We start from the raw sequence: 11,005 nt of genomic DNA, 5'->3' as shown, positions 1-11,005 counted from the left end.
TCCTGTGATCAGGGAGGACTGTGGCTACGGTGAGCTGCCCACCCTCCAGTCACCTTTGCTCAGTTGTTGCTTAGGAGGGAGTTAAGCAAGGAGTTACCCCGTTCACAGCAGCACCAGGTGAAACTTGTCCATCTGGCTGCACTGGCAGGAGCATCCCCCAGTGCTGCCCTCTTGGCACAACTGCTGCAACTCCCGTAATGTATTCATCCCAGGATGCCCCGGTGCAGCTGCAATATAATTATTGGAGTTTATTACACTATTAACTTTAAAATTTTATAAACCACCAGGCAGGTGACAAGTGGTGGAGGCGGGGGTTTTCAGGCTATGGTCAGAGGGGCTGTGAGGGAAATAGTGCTGGAGACTGTCCCAGCAAGGTGCTGAGCCTGCTTCCCTGCCATGCCGGTGTTTTGCTAGCAGTGCAAGCCCAGCGGCACCCCAGAAGGGTGCACCACTGCCAAGTTGCTCAGCACAGTGTGGCCATGTGCCAGCCTGCCCGGCTGCCCTCCTCAAGATGGCAGGGAGAAGGGAGGACCAACCAGCTGCAGCAATAAAAGGCTATAAAACCAAATGTCTGTCTCTGCACGCTGCAGCGATGGCTCCCAGGGTGTCTTCCCCTTCCTAACAGTGCTGAGGGCAGGAGGGACTGTGAACATCCCATTGCTCCCTGGTCACGTCAGCGACAGCCTTTCCAGCCGTGGGGGATGCTCTGAGGGTGGTGAGGCCATTTCCTCCACTCCTCCCACGCAGGATTGGAGGGCAGCGTCAGCCGAGCCTGACCTCCTGCTGGTCACGGGCCAGCGAGCATTGCCAGATCCGGAGTCAGGAGATGGGTGCTGGGTTGAACATCCTCCTGGGGATGCTGGGATTTGGGAGGCTTTTAGATTTGTTTTCCCTTTGTGAGAATGCTTGTGCAGTGCGATCAAGTGGCTGGCTCAGTTTGGGGATGGTTTGTACTGACAGGGTCAGAGTAGAACATGGAGAGGGGGTGCTGGCTTTCAGCCTGGCAGAGCCAGGGCAGTGCAGGTCCATGGCACGTGGGATGTCTCAGATGGAGACCAGAAGCAGGAGCTGCTGCACACAGGTGGGAACTTCACAGTGTCCACTGCCTGCTGCCTCTTCCTGGGCACAGGAAGAGCTGGCTGGGTGAGCATTTCTGGGAAGAGGAATTCAGGAGGGTTACAAAGAGAGATCTCACTGCTCACTAGGGTTAAATACCATGGATCAGCCTGGGCTTAGCACAAACCTTTTTCTCCCATGATCAGCCAGGGATTGGACCCGTCATCCCATTGAGTGTCCATGAGATCTAACACAGCTCTGATGCAAGCATTGTCCTCTCAGCCATCAAACAGATGCTCCTACACCCAGATCCTACTGAAACCCACTCCTAAATTCCTGGAGGCAAGACCTCAAAGCCACATAAACTCAGTGCTGTTTTCTTGGCAGCAGGAAAAGGTGTCCAGGGCACCTTATGTGAGCTCATGCACACAGCTTACAAAAGAGACTTTGTAATTGAGGTTTTGCGCTTAATGAAGGAATAAATTGAATGGGAGTGTTGTCTTTAATTGGGGTGTTGCATTAATTAAGGTATTGCACTTAATTGGAGTAAAGCATTTAATAAGGTATTGTGTTTAATCGGGGTAGTTTACGTAAATAGGGTCAGTGCGTTAATCGGGTGCTGCATCTCTCATGCTTCCGCTGGCTCTGGCAGACCCTTCATCTGTCACAGTGGGCCAAACTGGGGACCAGGACCACCAGTGAGGCCGATCTGCAGCACTAGAGCTGCCATCTTCCCCATCCCAGCATGATACAGCTGGCAACAGAGCTCAAATCAATGGCTCCAATCCTATCCTGGTGCATACAGCTCTCTACCCCCATTCCCAGCTCCACCACTCCCAAGTGGGTGCAGAGGTTTCAGCAAGTGGGGTGCAGGCAGCGTTACTGCTCCTGTGGCCCCCCACAGCCAGCTCCACAGCAGGCAGTGATGCCTGGCATGCTCATCACACTGTCGCCAGCCCTGCTCTCCTGTAATTGGAGTGGACATCTTGTCATCCCACATCTCCCCACAACCGAGGGACTTGCTGTCCTTGCTGCAGAGCCTGACCTGCTGGGCAGGCGCCGGCAGCATGCCGGGGAGGCCGTGGAAGGAGGCTGTTCTTGTTAAGCCAACGTGTTTGCAAGGGTCTCAGAGGATACAACTTGCATGAGGCAGAGCTGAGTGCTGCGGCCAGCTGGGCTCCGCAGTCACGTTCCCTTCAATTAGATCAAAAGTAATGATTGCCCCAGATCCACTTCCCTCTGGGCACGGGGCGGTGGCCAGCGCCAACTCTGGAGTGTAAGGAGCTGGCGAGGAAGATGTAGCAGCCAGCTCACGGGCTTGGGCTGGCAGTAGAAGCACTCAGCAAGCTGGATCCATATCCTGGCCAGTTTTGCCTAGCAGAGTATCAGGTGGGAGCTCCATTATGGGGGTCTCCCATTGGACAGCTGCCTGCTGACCACCCAGGTCTGTAACTGTCTGGTCACCATGTCCCCCACCCTTCTGGGCTGCCCCTGCCACATCACTCTTGATCTCCTTGGCTAATCCCCTGCATCCCTCCTGAGGAGCTGCAGCTTCGCAGGGACTGCGAGCTCACTGCAGTGGCACAGCTCCGGTGCTGGAGTGCTGTGAGAGTTTGAGTCTTGGTATGGAAAAGAGTCAATCCATTGGCTGGGTGAAAAGAAAGGGAAATCACAATCAAACCCTCATCTGGCCTGGGCTAAGAATAGAAACAGCCAGTGCCTGTGTCTTGGAGGGGATGAATCACAATGTGGGTGCTGGAGGGCACCACAGCAGGGTCAGGTTCACCAAGCATCCCTCCAGACTGTAAGGCTTCTTCCATGTGTAGACAGCACCTCTCTCCTGCTGTGTTCTGTGGGTGTGTCAGAGCCCTGATGTTGTAGAAAGCCCTCTCCCTCTGGGCTCAGTTATTTTGTTCATGGATGCAGCCCCTTAACCTCCTCTGGTCTCCCCCAAACCTCCAGTGTCTCCAGCCAGTCTCCTTCACTTCTCTCTGTTACTGCCATCCTCTATACTCTTTACACTTAGTTTGGATTTTTCTTGATGTCTGTCCCGGACCAGACACAGGGCTCCCAGTAAGGCCTTGCCGCCAGCAAATGCTTCAGATGCCTCACGAATGATTCTTCTTCTCACGCAGCCCTGAGCAACATTGTCCTTTTCACTGAGTTCAGTGCAGTTGCAGGGCTGCCAGACATCCCATATTAAACTGATACATTCCATATCCCAAATGAAAGAGCTTTCTCCTATTTTCTCCTAACTCCCAGCTGCTTTTCCAAGCATCTGCCTAGCTGCTGGGCATCTGGAAACACAGCTCCTGCTCACACAGATAACTGCACCTGCAGAACATGTCCTGCCTGAGGGTTATGCCCCTCTGCAAGCCTTGTTTATCCACCTGGGATTGTCCTAGGGTTTGGTGTTAAACTCAGACAAGCTGATGTTGCTGCCCACTGCTGAGCCAGGCTCTATCCTGCCCTCCTGCCCACTTGGCAGCCCTGCCCTCCAGCCGCTCGCCCTCTGCATGCTGGGCAGATTTGCTTCCCGCCCCAGCCCAGCTCTTGTCCTTTTGAATTGTATCTGATTGTTTTCAGGCCATTTCTCCGATTTGTCAACATCATTTTGAATTCCAGTCCTGTCTTCCCTGGCACCCGCAGCCTCCCCCCATCATCTGAGTGTAGTACATGGGCCCTGTGCCAAGTCCCTGATGATCAGCATTCCCCTGGCTGGGGGGCACAGGGGTAAGCAGGAGAGACTCCACTTTCCCAATCTGCTGGCAAGCCCTTGGCTGGCTCTCCCATCCTGTTGGCTTGCTTGCACGCTGGCTAGTGAAGTCAGCACAGGAGCCCAGGGCATTGTGCATCTCCTGACTGTCAGCATCCTATCCAGGGACTGGATGAGGGACCATCAGGGGGCAAATAGACTCTCTAGCTGCATGTGGCCAAGTGAAGGGGCAGATGACACCACAGAGTCCCCCCATGTGGCCTCATGCCCCCCATGTGCAGGCACTCAGCTGCAGGTGAGATGCTCTGGTGTGGAACCTTGGGGACCTGCAGACATTGGCAAAAGGGCAGCACCAGCCATTCATAGTTCATGCTTTGTTCTCTGCCTTGTCTGGTCTGAGTAGAAAGCAGTCCCTAAGCCCTGTTTCCCATCTTTCCAGGCCATACTGCTTCCCCACTCCCCCTCCTACCACACAGGAGGGGATCATGCTGTGGGGATGGTGCTGAGATATGTCCCCAGTCCAGGTGGCAGTTGATAATGGAGCTGAAGACACACAGAAAGTAGGAGTATGTGAACCCCATGGTATGGGAGACAGGGTCCTGCAGGGAACTAAGGGACTACTCCCATGCCATGACTGCCCAGCACACAGGACACTGGGCTCCAGCTGGTTCTACACTCACAGAGCTCAGTTTGCTCTGTACCTCAGGGTCTGCACTTATGGGGTGACCTGCCTGGCAGACTGTCCATGCCCTCATGTCCCTCACCACCACAGCACCTGAGAGGTGGAGGCAGGGACTACACATGCAACCGTGCAGACCAGAGACACAGGGCTGGCCATTGCCTGGTTCCATGGAAACTCCTTGCCACAGGATCAGGCCCATTCTGCCCATGGTCCTTGCTGGACCAAGCATCTCCCAGAGGGTCAAGGGCCCCTGTGGAAGCAGCTGGGATCTGGTGGCTACGTGGCTGGGGTACCTGTGGTGGTGATGGCAGCACTTGGGTCACCTGCCCAGCCTACTCCTACCATGTCCTTCTGAGCTGGAGGTGCAGGGCTGGCACGTGAATGCTGCATCCCTTGGGCAGGGAGAAACAGGCTGCTGGGGATGTGCGTGCTCCTTGCCGGAGGCAGCCTATCATGCTGTATTGACCCACACAGAGGCAGGAACATGTGTGCCATGCACAGATCGATGGGAAGATTGAAGATGCATGTGCGCTTGCCGGACGACTGGGGAAAGCTTTGCCGTTGGCATTGGCAGCACAGTGAAGGTCATGCTGACCTGCGGCGCAGTCCCCGAGGAGAGGCGAGGCCTCTTGTCGCGCTCATGGGCGGCTGTCTCATCATTTGTCCTCCGGAGACCCTGGATTCCCTGCCAGGCACGCACCTTCTCAGCAGAGCCATGTCTGCTGGGGGGGGGGGGGGGGGGTTACCCAGTGCTGGGCTTGTTCTGGGGACAAGGAGCTGGTGTTTCCCCCATCACTGTGCCACAAGGCAGTGTCACAGAAGGTTGCTTGACTTGTAAGTGGGTTGGTTCAGCCTTTTTAGCTGTGCAAACCCTCCATCACCAGCTGGTGACACCAAGGCAGGAAGCTGGGAAAGATCAAAACTTGCTGGCAGAGGTGCTGTGCATTGGGAACAGACAGACCCAGGTGCAGTGTGGTTGGTGGCCTCAAGGTTGAACCCATCAGCTCATGACTGAGCCACGCAAGCAGAGCCCCACTGCCGCGGGCAGGACGGGGCAGGCGGACGCCTTGTTTGTCACGCTGCCTGCAGGGCAGTGCTGCCACGGGGGCTGCGTGCTGCTTGGGGCTGTGCGCAGGGTCGACGGCAGCGTGCCCTGGAGGGAGCGGACCCCAAAGGGTCTCGGCAGGACAGGGTGAGGGCTACCCCGGCTCACCCTTTTTAGCAGAGTTGGTCACTGCCTGTGGTGCCCCCCACTTTCTTGTGCGCTGCGTGGAACAATGAGGAGCAGCGAGGGAGGGAGGGAAGGGGGGCAGAAATGAAGCCGGAGGAGACCATCCCGGGTGCACAGCGAGCGCAGTGGAGAGGGGGGCGGCGGACACGGCGGGCGGGAGGCTATACTGCCGCCCTCCTGGCTCCGGGGCATCGAGGAGCACGGCGGGGGCGGGAGCGGGGGGAGGCACGGGAAAGTGCACCCCTAGCGCCCCGTGCTCAGCCCCACTCCGGCGGCGTCTCGCCGGCCGGACCCCGCCGGGACAGCCGGGGCCGGGACGGCCGTGACTCGGCGCTGGCCGCCGTGGGTCGCGGCGGGCCGCGGCAGGGAGGCGGTTAACGGCCAGGGAGCCGCCGAGGCAGGAGGAGTCCGCAGGCGGGCGAGCAGGAGGGGGCCGCCGGGCGAGCTGCCCGCAGGCTGCCCGCCCCCGCCGAGCCGCGCCGCGCTCTGCCCCGGGGCGCACGGGCCGGCGGGGCACGGCGGGGCCAGGCGGAGAGCGCGGCGGCGGCGGCGACGGTGGGGGACAGGCTCCGTGCCCCGCCCGCCACGGCACGGCTCGGCACGGCTCGGCATCGCACGGCGCGGCGCGGAGCGGCACGGACGACTCGGCATCGCGCGGCGCGGCGCGGCTCGGTTCCGCTCGGCACGGCTCGGCTCCGGCAGCCCCCGAGCCATTCAAACAAGTGGCTCCGGCAGCACTTCGGGGCCGGAGCTGGGGAGCGGGCGCAGCGTGGCTCCCTGCCCCGGAGGCGCCGGGCCCTTCACACTGCCTCTTTTCTCTGACGCTTGCTCTTTATTTGACGATGAAATAATGTTGACATGTCTTGAATTATTAAGTATTCCCTGGATTTTATTAGCACATGATGCCTAAATGCTGCCTGTATCTGCTGGGGTCTTAACCAGAGAGGAGCGAAGGAGAGAGGCAGAGAGACAGAGCGAGGGAGAGGAGAGAGAGGGGTTTTTGACAGCTGTATTTGTGCTGATAAGCGAAGGCACAAGGAGACGATCGACTAGTGAGACAAGAGGGAAGCGGCGGCTCGGAGCTGCTGAGAGGGGCTGCGCTTCCCTCCCGAGACGGCTCGGCCCTCCCGGTGCCGTGCTGGGGCTTGGGGGGGACCCGAACCCCCTCCCAGCGCCTGGCGGGGCTCTCGGCCCCTGGTGCCTGTGCCAGGGGGCAGCTCGCTGGCTGGGCACACCAGCTGCACTGGGCAGATGCCGATTGAGATCGTGTGTAAAATCAAATTTGCTGAAGAGGATGAGAAGCAGAAGGAGAAAGAAGAAGGGGACAAGGAGAGTCTGATCGAGGAGCCCGCCCGGCCCCGCTCCAGGGATCTGGCCACCTTTGCCAGCACCAGCACGCTGCACGGCTTGGGACACATCTGCCGGTCGGGACGGCTGGGCGTGCGCCAGACCCTCTGGGCATTTGCCTTCCTGGCCTCGCTCGCCTTCTTCCTCTACCAGGCGGCCAAGTCAGCGCTGCTCTACCTGGAGCACCCCCACGTCATGGCCCTGGACGAGGAGGCCATCCGAGAGATGGTCTTCCCCGCCATCACCATCTGCAACATTAACCGCTACCGCCACTCGGCACTCACCGACGCCGACATCTTCCACTTAGCCAACATGACCGGGTTGCCCCCCAAGGACCGGGATGGTCACAAGGCCACGGACCTGCTCTACCCTGACCCCGACATGGCTGACATTGTCAACCGCACCGGCCACCAGCTCGACGACATGCTCAAGAGCTGCAACTTCAGCGGCGAGAACTGCTCATCCCGTGATTTCACCGTGGTGAGTGCACACCTGGCTCATCTTCCCTAGGGGCCCCTATCGGCACGGGGGGCACCCGCCCGTCCGTGTCGCACCGGAGCAGGGCTCCCTGGCTCACTCCGGCTGCTGAAGTTTGCATCTCTCTCTGTTTGAGTTTCCCTCCAAGTTTCACATGGAGAGAGGGAGAGGATCCTCCGTGGGAGCTCTCAGCAGGGCTCTGCACTACCGCAGGACTGTCGGCAGGTCTGTGCCTGAGGGGTTCATGGGCAGGAGCCGCGGTGGGTGAGCAGCAGGGTTCAGCGATCCCCAGGGTGGGTGTCCAGCGGCCAGGGGGAAAGCTGTGGTATAGAGAGTCCTGCTCCAGCCTGCTCTTGCCCCGGATCAAAGTGTCCTGACGCAAGGTGCTTTTCTCAGCGAGAGGGGCTGGAGCAGGGGAGCAGGCAGAGACCCCTTTGCACATAGGGGAACCTTCCTGCATTTGAGGGATTAGCACTGGGATGTGTGTAAATGTGGAGACTGCCGGCATTGCACACGCACGTGTGCACATGCCGAGCATAAACGCCCAGCCTCTCCGCTCTGGAGGCATGTCTACAGCCAGGCGAGCGGGGGACTGCCCGGGGCTGCCCACTCACTGCCCGGGACTGGCAGCAGGGCCTCTTCCAAGCAGCGCCCAGTCTGCCCAGGCAGAGAGCCCCTGGCTGACCGCCGCCAGTGTGCAGCTCTCACCAATATTGAGCCTGGAATCACAAATCCCCACTGTGGTTTGGGAAAAATAAATGTGCTGAACGGGCGGAATACCTGATGGGACCCTTTTCAGACCTTAATGACTCTGGAAATGAGCCGCCTCTCTCCTACGGCTGCCAGCGGCTACTGCTCAGCTGGCTCCCGCATTCTCAGGAGCTGTGCTGCCAGCCGGACCCCGCTCCGTGCCGGGGAGTCGGGTGTGATGCCATGGGCTGTGCAGGATACTGGGGAAGAGAGGACGCTCCGTGGGGCTGGAAATGGCTGATGCAGCATGTTCCGTTTCACTTCGTGCCCATCGGTACAACGCCTGCTCAATGTGCAGAATGATGTTGTCCCTGGGAAAGAGACGTTTGAGGGGTGAAATCCCTGTGCGGGGGGGTGGTGGTGGCATGGGGCACTGCAGTGGAGTGGGAAGGAGCGGGGGACAGCGGGCGGGCAGCCCTACTCCTCCTGGGGATTTGCTGGGCTCTGTGCCTGTTTTACACCAGCTGGTTGAGTTTGCTGGGGAGCAGTGTGGTTCAGCAGGGTTTGGAGCAGGGAGCTCTGGTGCTGGACTGTCCTGCACGTGGCTTGGCCATGCTGACTCCAGCCCTGGGATCCTCCTGGAGGATCCTGCACAGCTTTGGTTTGCGGGGGAGGCAGGGAGCCCAGCCTTGTGCTGGGCAGTGGTACAGCGTGGCAGTGGGATTTGAGCCACACCGTGGTGTTGGCAGGGCAGAGCTCTGGTGGATGAGGCAGTACAGGCTTCCCACAGCATAGATGGAGTGTGTGGCATGCACTGTGCTGTGCAGCAGTGAAGGGTGACCACCAGGACAGTCACTGGGACCCGATTTCTCAGAGTGCAGCCAGGCAGGACCAGCTGGCCTCCCTGCCTCATCTGCTTATGAGTATGCCCTGGGGATGCCCAGGCAGCCGGGCTCTGGTGTGCTGCCACCCTGAACTGGAGCAGGTTTCAGGCATGAAAATGGGCACAGCTGACCTGTGGGCTCATGGCCAAAGAGGGGGACTATAAAACTCCTAAAGCCTCCACCCCCCCCCCTATCCACAGCCCAACATTTCTGGCCTTTGAGGCATCAGGGGTTCTCAGCAGAAGGGGGTGTAACTGTCACCTTTTACTTGCCTGGAGCAAAGGGGTGAACCTGGGGCAGGAGAGGCTGCAGAGATGGGTGTGGGGAGGCATGGGTGAAGATGTGATATACCTCTCTGCCACATGACTTGTCCCAAAGCCTTGCCAGGACAGGAGTGGGACCTTTCAAGGTATCACACCATTTGCAGCTGGAGCCTTCTATTCCTGTTCCCTGAGCCAAATCGATCCCTTGTGCCTCCTGGGAATGACTGAAACACAGCAAAGGCTTCTTGGCAGGCAGGTTGAGTCCCAGCTGTGCTGTGTGGGCTTGGGCACTCCTGTGCCTTGTAGCTGTGGCCCCCTCAGTGAAGAGGCACCCAGGCTGCTCATGTGGAGGGGAGCTCCAAGCTTTGTTGGTCCCATTTCTGGGTCCCCATGTGAGCCTTCGTGTTCAGAAAGCTTTTGTACCCACTCTGTTGTGGGCGAGTGTGTGAGTCACAGCATGTCCTAGAAGTGATGGAGGGCTCCCAGACTGCAACACATCCCAGCAGGGCAAATGGCTTGGGGGTCCCAGAGCACCCAGCCCACAGCAAGCAGCCTCTGTAGCAGAGGCTGTCCCCCAGCGATACTGGTGAAGCTTTCCCTGCAGCCATGCTTGCAGGAGTTCTGGAGTCTTTCCTTCCCTCTGGCCATGAGGTGGACTTTGTCCAGAGGCTGGAAGTTTTTCAGCATGAGAGTGGCCAAGCTGTGGGGCTGCCGCCGACTTCTGGTCCAGGACCAGGAGCAGCACCAGGGCTGGAGCATGTCCCCTCGTGCTGCTGCTTGCAGCCCGTGCTCACGCAATAAATAACTCGTGCGGATCCTTTAAGTAAGAGCCGTGAGTGGTAAATGATCTTCCCCTATTCAACGTCACAAATCCACATTCTTTATGGGACAGCAAATTAAGAAACTATCGGGAAAAAAAAAATCCCCAGCGTAAGCATCTTCCATGTAATAAAGCCCGGCTGGGCTGTAAATCTCCCCAGCGGCAGGGACAACCCTGAGCCGCAGCGAGGCTCCCTGCAGCCCCGCTGACAAATGTGCCCCCTGTGCCGGCTGCTAGAGGGCCGTGCTGGAGCCCTGGCAGAGCTTCTTCTGACCGCACTGAGCTGCGCCGTCCTCCTCAGCCCCCCAGTCCCTGCTGTGCTCGGGGGCACTGCCCAGTGTCCCCCGCACGCTGTCCGATGGATGCCTTGGTCAGGGTGCCCGGCACGGAGTACTCCTGCCTGGGCGAGTGCAGCTGCAGAGCTGAGGGTGCCGGTGCAGGAAATCAATGGCATTCTTTACATACCATTAAGCAGGAGGTTGGGAAGTGTCCCCACGGGGCTGGGGCTGAGCTGCCGCGGGTGGTTCACACTCACCCTCACCTCCCTGCCTGGCACCCTGATACAGCCACAACCCGAGGCAGTTCTGGCCATGTCAGGTGACACCGAGGGAAGAGGGAGCCTTCCCGACAGTGCGTTGGAGATGGGGGTACAGACAGATGGGGTGTGCAGGAGTTTGGGGGCTGTGGGAGGAAGTGCGTGGAGGGGGCCTCCTCAGCTGGCAGCAGCATCCCGCCTGTTCGCCGGCAGTGGCTGCAGCAGGAGCCTCCGCTCGCGGCCGGGCAGGAGCCCACTGCCTTTCTCAAAACCTCATTCGTTGTCAAAAGCCTTTTGTTTGTGA

The 11,005-nt window shown here is 59.1% G+C and overlaps 1 protein-coding gene across 1 annotated transcript in view; it reads left to right on the top strand.

Moving 5' to 3' along the window:
- Positions 1-6,190: 6,190 nt before the first annotated feature.
- Positions 6,191-11,005, top strand: part of ASIC4 (acid sensing ion channel subunit family member 4) — a 29,030-nt gene continuing 24,215 nt past the window's right edge. Inside the window, exon 1 of the mRNA XM_066322919.1 lies at positions 6,191-7,512. Coding sequence (XP_066179016.1) covers positions 6,937-7,512 — 576 coding nt within the window. The 5' untranslated portion in view covers positions 6,191-6,936. The remainder of the gene's footprint in view (positions 7,513-11,005) is intronic.

This window comes from Sylvia atricapilla, chromosome 7 (assembly GCF_009819655.1).
Source record: "Sylvia atricapilla isolate bSylAtr1 chromosome 7, bSylAtr1.pri, whole genome shotgun sequence".
In the NCBI taxonomy this organism is placed as follows: Eukaryota; Metazoa; Chordata; class Aves; order Passeriformes; family Sylviidae; genus Sylvia; species Sylvia atricapilla.
This window is presented reverse-complemented; position numbering and strand designations above follow the sequence as displayed.